The sequence below is a fragment of the Apteryx rowi genome, unplaced genomic scaffold (assembly GCF_003343035.1).
Source record: "Apteryx rowi isolate R43461 unplaced genomic scaffold, aptRow1 scaffold_252, whole genome shotgun sequence".
Lineage (NCBI taxonomy): Eukaryota > Metazoa > Chordata > Aves > Apterygiformes > Apterygidae > Apteryx > Apteryx rowi.
This window is the reverse complement of record NW_020448886.1, coordinates 978,293-998,412: the sequence shown is the minus strand read 5'-3', so window position 1 is coordinate 998,412 and position 20,120 is coordinate 978,293. Positions and strand designations below refer to the sequence as shown.

General features: G+C 35.0%; 1 protein-coding gene across 14 annotated transcripts in view; it reads left to right on the top strand.

The window, feature by feature from the left end:
- CADPS2 (calcium dependent secretion activator 2) overlaps positions 1-20,120 on the top strand; it is a 337,297-nt gene that overhangs the window by 217,762 nt on the left and 99,415 nt on the right. For 9 of the 14 annotated variants that reach the window (XM_026067044.1, XM_026067046.1, XM_026067038.1 and 6 more), the window contains exons 10-14: positions 1,490-1,598; positions 2,960-3,163; positions 11,303-11,311; positions 13,820-13,956; positions 17,618-17,805. In XM_026067044.1, coding sequence (XP_025922829.1) covers positions 1,490-1,598; positions 2,960-3,163; positions 11,303-11,311; positions 13,820-13,956; positions 17,618-17,805 — 647 coding nt within the window. The remainder of the gene's footprint in view (positions 1-1,489; positions 1,599-2,959; positions 3,164-11,302; positions 11,312-13,819; positions 13,957-17,617; positions 17,806-20,120) is intronic. The other 5 variants (XM_026067041.1, XM_026067039.1, XM_026067036.1 and 2 more) reach the window with 1 other exon arrangement.

The window sequence follows — 20,120 nt, the reverse complement described above, 5'->3', positions numbered from 1 at the left end:
TTTTGCTTATACACTCTGTGGAAGAGACATTCAGTCACTGTATGCGGTATACACAGTGTAGGATAATCCAGTTTTGTGAAGGATTCTCAGAATGAATGTAACATACTTAAAACAATGCAATATTTTCAGAGCATTATGCAGATAATAATCACACACCTTCCGTTTTTATTTTCCATACATATCAGTCTTTTACACAAAGAGTCAAAGGTCTTTTATCAATGGCAGTTGAAGTCATTGTATTTTGAGGTGCAGCAGTGTGTAGGTACAGCACCCACTAAAATATGAATTAAGCGGAAGTCAGCTGTTGAAACTTGAGTTCAAAAAGAATAATTCTTGAAATTATAGCCAAAGCAATACATCTAGGTAATGGTTACCTGAGCAATCAGCAGCTGAGATAAAGACAGTCCATCCTCTATCAGACAAGCTTCACTGGATCCTTGCATGATTTGGCAAACCTGGCAAGTGATGTTGTCATTCTAAAGTTAACAAGATCTTACCAGTGAGTTGGCCAGACATCCTACAGTCCCCGGAGCCTGGAGATGAGAGCTGCAGAGGCCTGTGAAAATTCAGTTCCTTTAAGTCTCAAGTGTTCGCAGACTGAGAAGCTCCTTGTTCTGGTCACTTTTTATGTCTTTGCAGCTCTTTGTTTAAAGCTGGTAACACCTCAGTTTCTTTCAGTGATTGCTTTTCCTCCCTCAGCTGTTACATTCCTTTCCTTGTCTTTCCAATCACTTTTTCTTTAGCTCTTCTTATCACCTTCTATTCTGTCTATGGACTCTTAAATCACATGGTGACAGATATTCTTCTCATTACTTTTTTTTTTTTTTTTTGGTGAAGATAGTCAATCAGAAGTAACTTATGTCCTTGTTCATGCCAGCTGCAAGCTGCTTGACCTGCCCAGTTCTCTACCAATGATCTAAGCAACATGGGGATGGGGTTGAATGCAGATGGGAAAGATGTGGAAATTAGACCATTTAAAACTGAAGGTTCTGATATTTACCATGTTTAACTAGAATTGCCCGGATTATGTGTTCATGCTTTCAGCTGCATAATTGTTCTGGAAGTCCCTCTGCAAAGAGTACTTTTGTACAGAAAAGTCTTTTTTTCTCTAGCTTCGTGGAATACAGGACTTTCTCTCTCACGGAGTAGACTGAGCAGTTTGGTCAATACCAAGTATTTTTCCTAACTGTGCCTGGTTTTCTTCCTTTCAATTTTTCTTAAAGCCATACCCTAAAATACATCACATTTCAGAAAATTGCAAGCACATGTGGTTTTGGCTTTTCTCCTTCCTTTTGGCAGGAAGGGGAATGAATACTGAAAGTTTTAAATGGTATAAAATATTTCTCAAAAAAATATTTTTGATTTCTCTGGCCATACTGAGAGCTAATTTACACAGTGACACATATGATATGCAACATTAGCCCAACTACTACTGTCAAGTAAAGCTTTGGAATAGAATTCAACAATTAAGAACTCCTTTCTTACTCAGGTTAGCCAGTACACATTTGCAATGTGCAGTTACAGAGAAAAGAAATCTGAGCCTCAGGAACTGATGCAACTCGAAGGATATACTGTGGATTATACAGCTCCTCACACAGGTACTTTTCATGATTTTGAAGACATGTTTGTGTAAAACAGCTGATTCACTTTGTTCATCTTCATCTGCCAGCTAACAACACTAAGGTTATTTTTTCCTGCATCAGAATATTTTGCAATTATTCCTGTAAGATTTTCTAGTGTGAGAAATCATGCTTTTAAAAGAATCTTCTTGTAAGAAGAAATAACACTAAACTCGCACTAAGGTTGTCTGAAATGCTGTAAAGCTGTGTGTGATACAATGAAAAATATAGTAAGTTCTAATCAGTGTTTCACTTTTCTCTCTGTTTTTGATGGTGGAGTCATATGGCAGTGTACTGTAAAGTATATTTCTAAATGATTTAGAAAAGAAGGTGAATAACAACAGTGCTTGCTGAGACAAGTTACTCAGAGTAATCAAAAATAGAACAGAAGATATCAGAAAAACTACACAACTTAGCAATAAAATGGCAGAGGGAAATCAAAATTGCAGAAATAGAGAAAAACGCTTCGACTGTACCTACACAGTGGAGGGTTATGAATTAGCTATCCTCGTGTAAGAGACCTTTAAGTTATTGAAGAATGCTCTTTGAAAATGTTTAGAATGCTTAGAATAATTGAAAAGGCAAGCAATGTTTAGAAGGTATTTGGAAAGCCCAACAATTTTATGCCACAAAAAAATCTCTTGTGCAGCCACAGACTGAACATTGTGTGCTATTTTGGTTATACTCTCTCAAAAAGAAATACTAGAACCAAAAAAAGTACCAAGAAAGGAGCAGCAGAGATGACAGAGGCATGGACCTGCTTTTGTTCAAGAAGAGATTAAGTAGATGGCGACTTCCAGCTAAGAAAGTGATGCCTTGAAAGAGGATATAATAGAGGAATATAAAATTACATACGGCATGGAGAGGATGAATAAAGAACTCATTTTTCATTGTTGCTCATAACACAAGAATGAGGAGCACCAGTCCAAATTATCAGGCCCACATGATAATTATACAAAAAATGTTTGGTTGTTTTTTCAAGAAGCTTAATTAAATAATAAAACTCATGTAATGAAAACTGAAAGTATAAAGGGGTTCAGAATGCAGTTCTTTAATGGAAAAAAATATCCAATAGAAAAAAACAAACCTGATTTATGGAACTATTTAATCCCATGACTTCTGTATTTATTCTTGCTGTATTTGTTACTTTCGTGTATTACCATTTAATCCCTATAGCTCTTGATTTTATCATACTGCCAGATCATAAATACCTATAGAATTTATGGGTTTTTTTTATCCCTCTCCCAGAAAAAAAAACAATTAATTAACCTGCTAAACAGTAATGGTTAACCAGAAGTAACTTGTACTTATTAACATTACCTTCCTATCTCCTGCTCCAGGTCTTCAGGGTGGTCGAATGTTTTTCAATGCTGTTAAAGAAGGCGATACAGTAATATTTGCCAGTGATGATGAACAGGATAGAATACTGTGGGTTCAAGCAATGTACAGAGCCACAGGTCAATCATATAAACCTATTCCTGCAAATCAGGCTCAGAAGATGAATCCTAAAGGAGGAAGTGTTGATACAGATATATCCCCGCTTTGTAAGTTCCTTGTTTTTTCTTTTGGGGATTTTGTTTTGTTTTTAGTAGGTAATATGTAGTGGTTCCCTCAGTGAAGATTAATTGAGCAGAACTCATTCACTAGGGAAATGTGCGTAGCAGTTTTTTGCTAGCCAGCTCTTTACCTCAGATTATTATTACCAGCCAGGGAAATCCTGACATGAAGGTCATTATTTTTATTATAATCCATGAAAATATGGCAATTAGCTTCATATTCATTACAGTTGACCCATATATTACCATGGAGATGGTTGTTCAGTGTACATTATATTTTTCAGTACTCAACCAGTATAGTGTTGAATAGAAAAGCATCAATTTACTCTCAGAATTTCATAGATTTAGGCCAGCTGTATTATACATTTTATATATATATATATATATATGTATGTATGTATGTATATAACCTCAAAATTGCAATGAAGACTTCAAAGTAGTATTAAACAATAATAATTCAGGTTTAAGATTTCCTCATTTTTCTTTGAGAAAAATATAGCCTCAAAGAAAATCAAGATATGTAGCATATATTAAGCATATATTATTTTTTTTCATATAATCTATTTAAAAGTATTCTGTCATATAGATATCTGCACATAGAAAGCATGTATGGCTTTTTGTTTTGGGGGCTGGGGGGAGCAACTTTTCTGTCTTATAAAACTAATACGATCCAAGGATTTTTGTAATAGCCATCAAGTGTCTATAATATCATAAGAGTGTGTATAGTAATCCTTTTCAGTATCATCTGTATATGTAGACTGATAGAGGGGAGACACGTGTTTAAACTCAACTTGGCTTAATATCCAAAGTCTCTAGCAGGTGGACTCAGTACTATTCTTCTCTGTCAGTCCTACTATCACTTGATCTCAAGTACTGTCACCCATCCTGTAATTTCTTGTTATGGCATTAGGAGACAGTAAAATGCACTGATTAAACTGAGAAATAGCCAACCAAAATCCTGGCTGGGTTGTAAAGAAAATTGAAAAAACATGCCTTACGTCACAAAAGCATTGATGTCTTTTGGATTTTAATCTGAAAAAGTTTGAGAGCGTGAACTGGCCAGGCACCACAATGGGGTGTTAAGGTGAAGCATTTTGCAGAAGGGAGGTAACGCTACTGAAGCAGAGGTGAGGCAAGAGCAGGAGAGTGCATCTACCCATCTCCTCCCAATTAGCTGAATCCAGGCTGGATCCTGGGAAGTATCCTGTGTTACCCTCCTAACATTTCTACTTCATGTGTGTCAGCTAGAAAGCATGAAAGGAGTGACCCTGTCAGAAACAGCCAAATACTCTTCCTCTGGGCTACATGGAAATGAAAGGAACTAGAAAACACAGAGCATATGGGAAAGAAGGTTGGAAGTCTTGGTTTTTGCTTACCAAACTTGATGAGCAGTGAAAGGTGTGAACATAATTTTATACTTACTTAGAAGTCTTAGGAGCAGATGAGCGGATATTAAAAAGAAAGAGGAATTTAAAACAGTCTTACCCTGCATCCAGTGAGAAAAGATGCTCTAGAAGTTTATAACCTTTATTAATTCAGAATGCTTCCACTCAGAAGCCCACATGATGCCCATACTGCTTTGAGTAAAAAACTCACAGTCTTTAAAAAACAAATGAAAAAGCCTTGTTCTACATAAGTATGGAGCAGCAAGCATGTTGCCAAGCTGAGATACAAAAAACAATTGTAAGTTTGGATATAGTATGTTTTCAGAGATTAAATTAATGATAATGATAAAGAATTGAAAAACAAGTCTCACACATCTTGATTTTACCTTAGACAGTTAGGGTGACTGCCATTCCTGGGTGGAATGAAAAATAAAGTTTATTTTAAAGGCAGTTTAAGGGAAATTCAAAAGCCTTTAAATATCATATATTTTTCTCTTGTGTTTATGTATCATCTTGCACAAGCGGATATGATGAACTGTATGTAAATCAGAAATCAGTGTTTAAAACATTATTTGCTATTGGTTTTAGTACACTTCAATGTCAGTATTTTGTAATTAATTCATAAAATTCTTTGCAATAGAGTAACTAATATGAAATTTAAGTTAATTTGAAGTTTAAACTTAAAAGAATCAATGTTTGACTGATCTCTGTAATAAATCCAATTCTGCCTGCATGAGGAAAATTTTATTCTTCCATCTCATGCACTTGAAGGAGAAATGGATATAATGAAATGAATAGTTTTTAAGAAACTGCAAAAACTGGGGTTTACAGATATAACCTTATATCATTTTCTAAGGCTGCTATTTCTTTTACATGTACTGTGCTGATTTTCTTGGGGCAAAATATTACTCCTAAGAAGAATCTGTATCTGATCTTTTGTCAGATTTCAGTAATATTTTCAGTTTCCTGAAAAGCTCATTTTTTTTCCTCCTAGAAAAAATGTTTGTACAAGTTGAGATTATTTTATTTTTAATGAAGATATGAAGTCAGGTATTTGAGAGCTAATTTACATATTAACTCATTTCCATTTTTTTCTGCTTTGCTGAATGCTACATATATGACCAGAGAGTTTATCAACTACTTTTTTATGTAGCTTATTTTTCAGTTAATGCACCATGTAAGCATTTTCAACCAATACAAGATCACATTGTGTTCATTCTGAAATTATATCATACAACCCCCCTCTACACAACAGAACAGAAAACAAACTAGGACTATATAAAGCAAATGTAATTTAATAATATTGAAGCCCAGCAAGTCTGTCCTAATCTTCCTCATCCTTTAGGAATATAAGAAATGCAACTTAGCTGTCCTGATGCAATGTACTAAAAGAACTGAAATAGTTTAGATATCCTTAAACTCCTAGATGGAGAGAAAAATAACTTAAGGAGAGATGCTTCAACATTTTTATATATTGTGCTGATAAAACAAAGTATCTTCTGTAATTCTGAAACTCTCTTGACAGATAAAGAAAAGCGTGACAGATAAAGAAAAGCAAATGAAAGCTGTCATTCAACAAATGAAAAGATCAGATGAGAATTAATGTCACATACCTAGCTGTATTATATGGAAGCGGAGCTTAATTATTTGCCAAAAAAAAACAATCAAAAAACTATCATTTGCATTTTCTGTTACCTTGTAGACAAAATTCTGCCTTCCCAAGTTAATGTCATATTATTAGCTGAAAATGATAACTTGTCAAAGTGCAAGAATTTCATCTAATATTCTTTTAATATTTTGAACAAATTAAATGTTAAATGACAATAGATGATATTTTGTTTTTTTCCCAAGCTGCCAATATTTTCTGTATTCTCAAGTCAAAATTCTTCAAGGGCTTTGTTCTCGTAAGCTGTGGTAGAATTGTTTCTACAGTCTATGCCATGAACGATTAAGAAGCCTCTACTTTTCGATATAAAAGGCTGTGTCTTTTGCAGTTATTGCGGTCTTGTTCCACATAAAATAACTCCTTACTAATTCCAGAACAATCTCCTCTTTTTCTTTTTTTTTAAGAGGATATACAGTGGCTTACTGACTGAAGGCTGTCAATCAGTATAGGTTATATCTTTACATCTGCTAAAAAATACATATAAATTGCATATAAATAATATTTAAACTAAGACACCATCTTTTTTTAAGTTCATTTTGTTTGCTCTGTAGCACTTACACTGGACCAGATGCTGTGTGTCAAACATGTAAAACTTAGTCCATCGTAAATATGATAGACCTAAGGCTTCAGTATACGGTATAGTTCTAGCAGCAACTATTTTAGGACTAGAGTTACCTGAGAATACATTTTATATTTGCATTGTTTTCACTACAAGGGCAACTAAACTGACTTCTGTTTGAAGTTTTTTGAAACAAACAGTGCTCCTTCGGTTTTAAAGGTACTGAATAGATGTAAACTATAGCTCTTTGAGTTAAAGTGCACCGATTTTAACCACCAAGTGCTTTGAGAAAATGAAGCATCCTTTAGTAAAGGAGAAATCTTTCGGGGTGCTTCCACAAAACTTTCACAGTTTCTTTCCAAGCTTTCTCTTCCCTACACAGTTTTTTAGGTTTCAAGTACTCTGTGTTAGGATCAATAGAGTCTCCAACCTGGATTAAGCTTCTGTGTTTGTTTTTAAAGGAGTCTACCATGTCAGCTTTCTCCAAAATGTTTTCCCTGTCCGCATCCAAATTCAAAGGAGCCCATTTCTTTTCCCAGTTCACCTTCAAGGCTCTGAAATCTTTCTCCGTGAAACCTTTCCGTGGGAAACCTTTCCATATGCATATCAGCAGCTCTGAGTGCATCAGAGCACAATGAAAACCCCATTTCTCTTTCCCTACTGCTGGGCTGCCGAGCCTTGGTGAGGCAGAGAGAGGTAACTTGTTCTTCAAAACCTCACCCTACACACAGTAATAGTCACTGAACCTTTGTAATAGAATTTTGCAATGTATTGTGACTAAGATTTGTTTTTTAAAAAATCAAAAATGAACTTTTTCAGGAGTTTTATTTCTCTCCTATTCTTATCTAGGTTGCAAGAGTGAAAAGAGAATCCTGGGCTAATATGTTGTAGTGACCAAGGTGTCTAATATGAAGAGATTCATATTTATTTGTAGTGTCCAATTCAGTGTAGGCTTAAGGTTACAAAAAGGAGAATTTTTCTGAAGTTTAATGTTTAGATTTTGTTGAAAGCCTATATTCCTTATAACTGAATTCTGCACTGAATTATATTTTATATCATCACTCTCTGAAGTTTTGATTTACTGTTTCAGCCTTACCCTTAATCATATGATAATTAATATAAGGTATAATCTCTTAAAATAAAAGCTTGGTTTAAAAAAGAATGTCATGAGCAACAAAAACAAAATATTGATTATGTCTGAGCCATGTACTGACAACTTTGTACAGACTTTGTACAAAAGAGTACTTAAAATAGCATGAACAAGATCCAGCCACCTCAGAGCTGGATCGAAACAAACACATCAGGAGCTCCTGAAAAGAAGCTATGCATGCATTTATAATAAAACATTGAGGGTCTGATTGCTCTTCAGAGCAATTATCACAAATACAGAAAATAGAAATGTTGTTCCTGCATGTGCACAGCAGCAATATACCAAAGACCAAGCTACAGATTTCTAACTAAACTGAATATGAACAGTGTCTTGTTGTTCATGCTGTGTAGCAGTTTAGGATTATTCATGTAGGACATTCAGAAGAAACTTGATATTCTACATTACCAATACGGTAAACACATTTAAGTATGGTACTGAAATCAAACTACTATTGTACCACTCCTGCTTCTAAAATGGATACTAATATTTTTATTCATTTCTGAGTAAAGCAACTTGATGCTGCACTTCTGTAGTATAAGGTGGCTCCGAAACAAAAGTGAAGACAGGCTAATGTCAGCAGTGGTCAAGAAAAAGAGACTGCATTTCGCTTCTGCTATATTGAATAGGCATGCTGCAACCCAAAGGACAGAATACTTAAGGAAACATAACAGTAGAAAAGTCAGAAATTTTCAAAGGGTATGAATGTTTCAGAGAAAGCATCAAATAAAAATTGGATTCATCTGAGTCACATAAAGGTGCAGAAGGTAATCACCTTCTTAATGATTGCTGTATTGGTAGATGTATTCATACAGTTAGAAAAGCCAAAGAAGTCATGGCCACTCTGTTAATAACTTGATCATAACAAAGAAGTAATGACAGTGTATGAGGGGATTTCCATGTTTTAATGAGGCACACAAAACCAAACATCATTCTAGTCCTACACAGTCATGGATTCAGAGCAGGTCTCCTGGTGAAAATATCTACAGATCTAAAGGAGAAAGATACTGAAAAACTGAGGTAGATGAGGAATCATGAGTATAATTTTCCTCATCTCTCTTTTGGAATAATGACACTTATCGAAACACCTCACACAAGAAAAGTGATATAAATAGAGATTTTACAGAGGTCAGTTGCACCAGTTGTAAATAAATGGCAGGCCCATGTACAAAACATGAAATTCCATTTAGTTAAGTACAGTTGTATCAAAGGGAGTCAAATACATAGGCTATACATTGGTATTACAAGACATCAATCCATTGAAGCAAAGCTGAAGACATTTCCACATTAATTTATTATTTCTTTCAAATTTTATTTTTATCACCCTCAATTTTTCAACTGATCATGTCTGTTTGGGGAAAAACAGAATATGATTTATATTAAGTTACTGGTGTTGTAATAAATACACACAAGGAATACCACCAGTTAATCTTATAGTGGCATTGCTCAGTTTTTTAATGCTAGGTAATGTTCCTGTAATACAGTTCTTCTAAAATAGTTCTGAGGTGTTTGTGTGTGTATATTCAGTTTTTTCAATCTTTTAAAAAGAAAGTGACAAGGAAGATATTTCTTATTTTACATAGTTTCATCAGCAATTTTGTCACCTTTATATCTACCATACACCTTTGCTCCCTGGAAGAGTGGAGTAATTTCACCATCTCTGCATGTTCCCCCGTTCACCTTCACATCCTTTTCCAGCTTGCCTCCACCTACCCCCATCTCCCATTTAACACTGAAAGGTTAACACCAGCCTCCACCTCCAACTCAACAGGCAGTCAGTAAGTCATCTTTGTGCTTTCTCCCTTGCTACTCAAAAACATACAAAAACTTTCCTCTTCAAATCCTTCCTTTGGCAAAATACTGGCAGTCCATCAGGGAACTATCCCCAGCCTCATGGTTGACCCAAGTTGGCCAATTGTTTTCTAACATTCTGCCACCTTTTCTCCATCTGTTATTTGGTTTTCTGATATTTAAATTAGAAGGTCTTTGGGACACAGATTGTCTCTTTGGCCTGTGTTTCTGAGTATGTAACACTTCAGAGTCCTGATCAATGATCAGGGGTTGAAAAGTTCCTATTGTAAGCTGTCACTCCCTGTATTCAGCGGCACTTGAAGGATTGTAATGCATGTTTTTGCAAAGAGGATGTACACCTTTATTTTCATCCAATCGGTTCTAGTTTCTTCTATATCAGAGGCATAGTTCTTACCCTACTGCTCCCACTCTCTGAATCTTTTTAATCCCTACAATGCTAGATTTCTTGTCTCTGCTTACTCTTATTTCCTGCTGGCCTGAATTAGTTCAAATTGCTTCCACGATGCTTAATCCCACGCAGGGATGTCCCTGAGAGCCACAAAAGGGAGGAGGTCACCACTTTACAAGGCCAATGCCAGTAGTTCACCCTAGCAGAGAATAAATGTTGCAAAAAATGTGCCTTTGCTTTTGGGCTGGAACTGGGCAGAGGTGGTGCCTAGTGATTCGATTATCTCTAGGAACCACTCAAGCACGTGATGTAAACATGGAGTTCTTGGTAGTCTTAGCTCAGGTAAACTCTTAACTGAGCAGATGATGATTTTATAGCTTTTCCAACTGGGCTAAATTTGAAAGTTTCTTGCAAAGATGGCAAAGGGCATATTCAGGATGCTGTTCTTCTAAAATGAATATCTTTGTCTAAAAGAACACCCAAAAGATTTGCTAAAACCTCTACAACCGCTTTTCTAAGTTTCTACCATGGGTCTAAAAGATATATATCTCACATTTTTTTCTGTCTTGATCTAAAAAATGGATGATTTTTTTTTTTTAGCTAACAGTTTCCAAATGGTAAAATAATAATGCAGCCTAAAACAGACCACATAACATGGAAATATCAGCCAAAACAATGAGTCTGAGAAAGTTAGAGGCAACTGAAAGCAGGACAATAAATTTTATTAAGAAGAGAAGAAAGTTAATTGTGGAAAAGCTGAAGAAGTATTATTCCTCCAGAGTTCTCCCCATTTCCTCTTCCTGATATTTCCCAAGGTTGAGAGCATGTAGGGGTGAAAATGAAATTTTATTTTTTTCTTAACTCTATATCACTATATAGTACTTGTTCTGTCTTTTGCATTTGTGTAGTTTGAACAGGGCTTCTAAAGCTCATTTCTGTAGGTATTTGAAAAATATAGTCTAGTACTAATTAATTTCTAAATCACAGTCATATAACATCCATTATTCTTCCTTAGTCTTCAATCTTCAGTCAATTTCTTAGATTATTAAAAAATATTTTCCATTCTATTTCAAAAATATTTACTATTTCTCTTGTATGTACATCATAATAAAATAAGTTTTAATATATTACATTAGATCTATTTTTCTATTATTTTCTGCTTGCCCACAGCTAGCAAAGGTAAGTTTTAAACTGTTTCTCTGTTTTTAGATTATATTTGTTATCGGAACTCCTATTAATGTTTGACTGACAATGTTATTTGGACTGTTTGATTCACTTACATCAGATGGTGGTCAGTCATGGTTATTTCTTATAATTAAATCTAGCAAGTATGTATATTTTAAAATAAATATTTTTGCCTATTACCCAAATTATCTAACAACAGATTCTGCTTTCGAGGCCCTATTACCTTCAGTAGGTCACCTTATGATAATCTAGATGACTGTATTAGAATGTTGAATCTCTGTTTCATTTGCAACATTCAATGTCCAGATTTCAAATTAAGAGAAATAATTACTTGTCAATACTTATAAAGATCTTTAAAAAGGGGGGGGGGGGTAATATCTTATATTTGCATAGTTAACCAGAGGAAAAGATCAAGCCAGTTAAGAGAGGTTCAGCTATGTTTAATTTATATGTGAGAGCAATGACTGAAATAAGCATTAATCCTTTTTCTTTTCCATAATCTGCCTTATTTTAATCAATGATTTGATAAATTACATATTCATATAAGAAGGAAAAATAACAGGAAAGGTATAAAACAGTAACATATATTAAGCAGGCTGGGTCTGAAAAATGTTTATCTGTGTGGATCATTTGGGGAACTATAGATAACTTTACATCATAGTTTAATACTTTCAGTAATGTAATTATGTTGATACCAGTTGTATCTTTGAATTCATGTGTTGAAGTAAAATTATTTTGCACTACTTAAGAAAGAACATTTTATGTAACTATGTCAAAAATATGGGCTGAGTTTGTGATTACCAGTAGGCTAGTCTAGAGGTCATGGAAATATTGTTGATCTGTGTAATCACGTATGCTGCTGCTCCTTAAATCCTAAAAAATATATGCTGCTGTTTCCCTGGGCTGATAGTCTCATACCTTACACCATCGATGTACTGTCATACTGTTTATTTGCTACAGCCACCTTGGTGAAATCTGTCACATGGATGTGACTCTTGCTTTGACAATGCAAAGCCAAGTGATATGAATTAGTTTCTGCATCTTTCCAGGATGTGATGCTGCAGATCCTTCAGCTTGAATTAAATAATTCTTCCATCCACAAATACAGCTGAAAGTTGGACTTGACATGGATCAATATGATCTGGGGCTAAATTTCTAAATGTGACTGATTATGTTAGCATCATGCCCGCAGATCAATATTGAGTTTTATTATGAACCTAACTCTATAATTGGGTTTAATCAATAAACTTTTGTCTCCTTTTCTTTAGAAATTTTAGGTTTGTACTATGCAGTTTTTTTTGGAATTGCATTTAGGATACACTTAGATCTGTACTTTTCTAGTAATGAATATAAAAAGACCCAGGTCTGAATTTAAAGGAACAAAGAGTTAAGACCCTATTGAAAGGGGAAGTCAATTTTTACGCTGATAAGACTGTTCACCCCAATACAGTCTATAGAATCAAAGACAGCTAATGTGCTAATACATAACTAGTCCTTTTGGGTACTGTAAGGCTTTTTCTGTCCATACTTGATAGATAATTCACATTGAGGACTTTGACAAAACATAGCATTAATGAAAGCAATCACTAGAGCTTCTCTTTTGATAAACCCGCGGGGTTTAAAGGCGTTGAAAGATGCAATCTGTGAAGAACAATAAATTTGGGCCTTTGGTTGAAGTGCCGTTTGGAATGGTATGTTTTCTCAATGTATTTACACAAAAACGATGCTCCCTTTTTCACTACTCTTTGCTTGAAGGTTGAAGGAGCTCTTTGCCATTACTACATTAAGGTTTGTCTCATTAAAAGCTTAGTACAAAAAGAAGGCTGGAAATGACCTAGCTCAAGCCAGTGTGTTCATTTCTGCTCCAGTTTGCCATTTGAGAAGTAGCGTTCAGGCCATGAAGAATATTTCTGAGTGCTACTTCAATCTGCAGTAAATATATTCTTCCTTATCAGAAAAAAATAAACATATAAACCTTTTCTTTTTCTTCTTTCTTTTTTTTTTTTTGCAGTGGAGGAAAGGATTTTTTTTGGTCATCTCACTAAAATTAGAAAGACAGCCACACATATCCAGGAAATTGTAGAATACATTTTTTGTGCTCATAAAATTGTTTGTAATTTGTAACATTTGAAGAGCTCCACTAGAAAACAGTGCTTTCAGAATTATTTTAATATGCTATGCTGTATTTTCAGGTACCTTTCTAAATTGTTTTGTTTAATTTGTCATTTGGTAGCAACTTTATTTTTTTTCACTGCTAAACTCCGTGGATTTTTATGTTGATAAAAATATAATTCATTAAAATTATTTGTCAGATTATGAAGCAAGGTTCTATAATTAGAGTTACCTGGAGTACCTAAGCATGTACTTGTGTAACTTGTTTCTTTGTAATTTTTTCAAGAAAGTTTATATATTGAGACTTATACCACATGTACACTTTTATTTGTAAACAGGCACACACACTCACATGTATTGTTCTACACATTTTCTCCTTTCTTTGAACAGATGCAGACCGTGGTCAGAAGCATGGCATGGATGAGTTTATTTCTGCTAATCCCTGCAAATTTGACCATGCTTCCCTCTTTAGACTGCTTCAGAGGCAGACCTTGGATCACAGATTGAATGATTCCTATTCTTGCTTGGTGAGTACTGCCTGGAAGATAGATATAAAGTGAGAAATAGTTGTTACAAAGTAGTCCTTTCATCCTAGTTCATTTAATAGCTGTGGTTGTTGTTGAAATAAAGGATCCAATCGATTGGCTTCAAATTTGAAAATTATACACTTGTAAACTGTTGCTGTGCCACTCAATAGAGAAGCAAAGAGACTCAATCTGCCTCTGATTTTATCAGCTGAAGCTTATCATGGCCTCTGTGGAGGTCTGAATAAAACCAGAAGATTTTAATAATCACAAGAGCCCCTGTGGAAGGATTTACTGACACCTGTAGAGGCATTCTAAGGTACAAATGCAGTCTGCCACGTGTCAGACAGAGTCATCTGTCTTGCAATTCTTCTTTTCCTTGTGGTCTGGGGAAGGAGAAACACCAAAAGAAAGGAAGCAGAACCACAGTAATATAGGTTTATGAACATGTTTGCGCTACCTAAATAAGTAACAGGTGAGAGTATAATTATTAAACAGAAACAAGTAAAGTGTGGCCTCTGTTTCAAAATGAATGTTTTTCACATTTGAAGAAAGCTATAAAAGAGAAAAGATTGGCATAATGTTCTTCCATATTTATGGCTACAGTTTTCCTTTCCTTTGTGATACTTTCTATTGGGGGTTAAGAGTTGAGGATGGGGCTGCTTCTGATTTCATTTACAATAGGGCAGACCAGCAGTAATCCTGTGAAAGTCAGATTATACACACATATTAAACAGGTTTGTGTGGATCAGACCTTGTAACGTCCTGAGGCTTTATTTTTCACCTGATAATGTCTGGAAATAGTGATCTCTCACTAGGCACCAAAAATACCTAGCTTTGACTCATACCTAGTTATGTAGCACGTATTTTTCACTTTACCAACCCAACAACAACAAATAAGCATATTTTTAGTTTTATCTATTTGTTTATTTATTTACTAGGGCTGTCTAGCCATGTAATGCAAAGATAATAATAATTTTTTAGGTTTGCTTGCAAGTGTTTAAAAAAAAAAAAAAAAGGTTATTTGATGACAGTTGCTTCCTTTTTAAAACACTACCAGATAAGCATGTATAGAAAAAGTTAAAGGACTCATTTTCTGTCTGTGGGTTGGACACTGAATCAAAGAAAAGGCCTGAAGGTACATCTGTACAAAGTAATTGGCACTCAAAGAGAAAATGGTTAGCTTTCTAACAGTGCATTGGGGTCAAAATCTTTTTTTTTTATAATAATAATATAGTAAGACACTTAATATAACCTTGAAATCAGGAACTTTCAGGAGAGGTTATTTGAAATACACAGTGCTATAGCAACCATAAGGCAGATGCCTTTCTTATTGTTCTTTTTTAAATTCAGCTTTTAATAAGTAGAACAGGTAATCATTTTTTTGTGAAACTGCATATTTAACTATATACATATTTTTTATTATTAAAATATTGAGAATGCCAAGGTAGAAATAGAATATGTGAGCATATCTATAGGTGTGATATTTTTCCTGAACAGCTTATTTCCTATAATTTAAAAAATAAGTGTATCCTTATATTTCAATAAAATTAAATCACACATAGAACTTTAGTTAAAAAAAGAAAAAATGTTTTTTTAAGAATAAGAAATAAACATAGTCTTTGATTAAATTATTATCTGACCTAAACTTCTATAATTTCACGTCCTCATAGACAGTGGGGAGCTTTTTTTTTTTTTTTKTAATTATACAATAAATAGAAACTATGTAGTTATCTAATACTCTATAGTGCATAACTGTTAAGCATTGGTGATGGTTATGTATCATGTGGGGTCTGACAAGGGCAAGGAGTTTATATAAAGATGACCACACTAAAACAGATCTCTTACAGTGACTGAAATTAAAGTAATGAGATGTTTAAAAATTTGCATTCCTGTCAGAATTATTTTCTGTTCTAAAAACATACAAAAGTTTTAATAAAGGATTATTTCCTTTTTGTATTGCTAAGAGTTGAAATGTATTCAGCTGTTTGTCGTGTATTTCATAAAAATGTAGAAATAGATCAGATCCTTTTGTTGATGAAGTACTGGCAGAATATCAGTGACAATAACGCCTGTTTGTTACATCTGGGATAGGATACGTAACATCCCCAAAATTCAGTTAAAATTCCTTTTCTTTCTTCTTTCAGCAAAATGCTCTATTTTCCAACAGATATTTTATGTAAACTACGTGAGCTGGATATTAGTTTAAAATTCTGAGTACTTTTTTGGGTGCTCTAATAAAACTAAATGGTCTCTAGAAACAGTTGAAGATCATTAAAGGCAGTGGAAGCACTAACTTCAGTGAGGTGACTCAGAACCAAAGAGATTTATGGAATAACTTTGAGAAATCCTCATTAGCAAATAGTATGTTGAATCCAGGAGCTGGGAGAGAATATAGAATTTAAATTCCTGTCTCATGCAACTCTTTTAATAAAGTTAAACTATGAATGACTCAAACCTGATATGAATATATTTTTAAGTTTTGTTTCCTACTATTTTTGCTGATATTTTGTATAATGTTAGACATCTGAGCTTGCAGAAGTATTCACAAGCAATGTCAAAATGTAGTCTTCAGCTCCTAAACTGATGTTATAAATTCACAACCTGCAAAATCATTTTTGCTTATTCAAGTTGTTTTTATATTTGAGTTCAGTTATTCCTCGATAACCTATTTTAATCATTTGGCAGGGAGAGGGAGAGGGAAATGTCACAGTTAAGAAAAATAAATAAATAAATAAAAACACCTATTTAAAACTGTCATGTAGTAGTTCTGAATTTCCAAAGCTTATGTTAGGTTATGCCTCCCTGCTCCTTTTTAGAAGTTTACTGTGTCATCTTTTTCACTTTGGGAGGCAATACAATCAGGGCTATTTTGTTTTCCTTTCCTACAATAAGAATAAATTTCTTTAAACTGTGGATTCACTCAAGAACTGTTTCTGTGGTGGGAAGGAGTCTGTACATTGTTAGTGTATATATCAGGGTTACGCTGTTCTGCTCTGGTCAAGCCTTTGCCCCCAAACAAGCCCTCAAATTTCCAATCAAAATAATGCCCCAGAAAATCCAATTACAATATAAGGGCAAATCTTATTCATCTTACCCAGGTAGCTTTTAACAAATGCCTAGCTTTATATCTCTTGTCTTACTATAAGTTGTTGAAAAGGCAATGCACAAGCATGTTACATAAGAAACATGGGGTAAACAGTCAAATTGTGGCTCATCTCTCAGACTGAAGTTGCAGCCACAGGGAATTGACCATACAAAAACTGTATTTTAACCATTCGTGTTAATGTGCCTTACCATTACCCAAATGTTCCCTTGTAGCTTACCATTAGTTACTTCAAAAAAATTAATTTCTTTAAGTGGTTAGTTATTTTATATTAGGCAGAGTGTCAGATTTTGATATAATTGACTGTAGAAGACTTTGGATGTATTAGTCAATGTTTGTAAACCATCTATTTCATAGTCCTTTTAGAAAAAGGGCTATTGTTGGATCTAGCTGCTCTAAAACATGCTATCAGCATTGGTCAGCTATAAATCATTCTAGTCTAAAAAGTTTATATAATGCACAAAAAATATATTCTTTTCTTCTTTGTTTGATTTAAAAGCAGTGAGTGGAAAAAGAAAGCTCAACACGTGTTTTAATTTTTTTGCCCTTCCCTTTCAGGGTTGGTTTAGCCCAGGCCAAGTCTTCGTGTTAGATGAATACTGTGCTCGCTATGGAGTGCGAGGCTGCCACCGCCATCTTTGCTATCTTAATGAACTGATTGAACATTCAGAAAATGGTTCTGTCATTGATCCAACCTTACTCCATTACAGTTTTGCATTTTGTGCTTCTCATGTTCATGGTAACAGGTAATATAATCGGCAAATATATTTATACATTTGTAGCCTTAGGATAAAGCAAAAGTATTTACAGGCTCTTGCTTTCACCAGATAGAGAAGCTGTACACTAGAAATCAGTTAATAAAATTGTCTTCAGGAGTTTTGGAGGTTCTATAGAGATTACTAGGAAAAAAAAAAAATCCTCTGAGTTTATGATCTCTTAATATAGTGTGTTTTCTTGGGCATTGTATGGATAGGCTGATTCAAGGCAAAAGTACATCATTCTGTTAAAAAGATAGTCTTTTGCATTCTGCATTTGTATCATGTTAGTGAATGGGGTTTCCAGTGAATATTGTGAACAACATTGCAATTTATGGGAAACTTTGACTCTTTTTCTGTAGTCTGTAGCTTGGCAACTAATCATATGATAATGAGTTCTTCTTGCTCTGCTACCACAGGGAGAAAAAACATATATTGAGAATGTAGTGTGACCCCCATGCAGGGGAAGAATACTTCTGAAGTTCTTTCCACTTGAGGGATAGGCTGCTTCAGGAGCCTGTCACAGTACTGGTCACAGTACTGCTCTTGGGATGACGTCTTCCTTCCACTAGAGAGCAAAGGACTTGGAAAAAATGTTGATTTGCTGTGCTAAACTTTAGAAACAGTCGTACATGTTCTTTAAAAGATGCTTTTGCCTCATCTATTTCCTATTTCAGACTGTAAGGGAACTAGCTCTGCTGTTGAACAGTGAGCATTGGACATAGAATCATAGGATAACTCAGGTTGGAAGGGACCTCAGGAAGTCTCTAGTCTAACCTCCTGCTCAAAGCAGGGTCAGCTGTGATGCCAGTCCAGGTTGCTCAGAGCTTTATCCAGTCAAGTCTTATCCAGTTCTGAACCTCTCTTGTTTCAATTTAGTTGTGCCTGTTGTCTCTTGTCCTCCTACCATGCACTACTGGGAAAGATGACCTCCCAGGAACTGCTGGGGGGCTGCTCTTCCATCCCCCCAAGCCTCTTCTCCAGGCCAAGCAAGCCCAACTCCCTCAGCCTCTTCTCACAGGGCAAGTGCTCCAGCCCCCAGACCACCGTGGTGGCCCTCTGCTGAACTCACTCCGGGTTATCAATGCCTTCCTTGTAGGGAGGTGGGGCCATTTATCAAATTATAAGACAACATGCATTTACAACCTACTGTACCACACTGAATTTGTACACTGCTGTAGGAAATGTTTTTAAACAAAAATAATAAAAAAATCCCCAAGCAATCTCCCTCTCTCAACTGATCCAGTCCTGCCATGAGGAGAAAACCTATTCCCAGTCCCAAAAAGCAATTGCTGTGATGCCCTCATCAAATCCCTCAAATCAAATCCTACTGTAATCACAGTAGGGATCAGAGAAAAGAGAGGTTTTCTTCTCAACATGTTGCCCTGTAAGCAGTCAGTCACAGAGTCTATTCTACTCATCCTCAAGCCAGTGAAGAGGATGAAATCCTTGAAAAGGACCAAGAATATTGTTTTCCCCATTGGCTCAGACAAAACCTTCCGTCTGTGAGGACAGGAGCTGGGTATTTGTGACCTGAGTGATTTGTTAGTGGGAGACTAACATTATGTAATCCTTAATTATAATACCCAAAATTAAAATGTTTTTGCATCTGTCTGAAATATACTTAAGAATCTTAATGTGCATACTGGTAAGATAGGAGGATTTTCTGGCTTTTACTTGGTAACCTATTCTCTGTAAAGCGTGCTTCTTTTATCGGTTCCTGAAGAACCTGACACATTCATATTTCCTATAGAGTCTATGTCTTTGTTGTTTCTAGCCTTTTTATTACTGGTTTCAACCTAACAAGACAATACAGTGATAATTGCTCAAACTTATTTGAAGAATTCAAAAGAAAGGTAGATATATTTCTTTTTATTTCATAATTTAAGTGAAGGACAAAAGTGTGTGCAGTGCATGAAAAAAATCTCAGGGAGCACATCATTTACACAGTGGTAAGCACTCTGTTTGTATTCTGTCTATTCCTTCTGTACAGATATTCTCTGAATAGCATTATGAGTGTTTTAGGAATAAAAGAAGTGTTGAACAGAGAGGGTCTGACTAGAACTGAGATATTGTAAAAAGAAAGAAAAAAGAAAGATAAAGAAAGAAGAAAAGTAAGTCAAGGACAGAAGCAGACACTCACTGAGGATGACAGGCACATATATACACACATAATACATCCACTCATTCATCTACCACAGCACTAAAGAATAGCAAAAGGGAAAAAAAAAAAGAATTTCACAGACAATGCATGACAGGCCAAAGTTCTAGGCTGATCCATGGTGTTATACATCTTAGTTTTATAA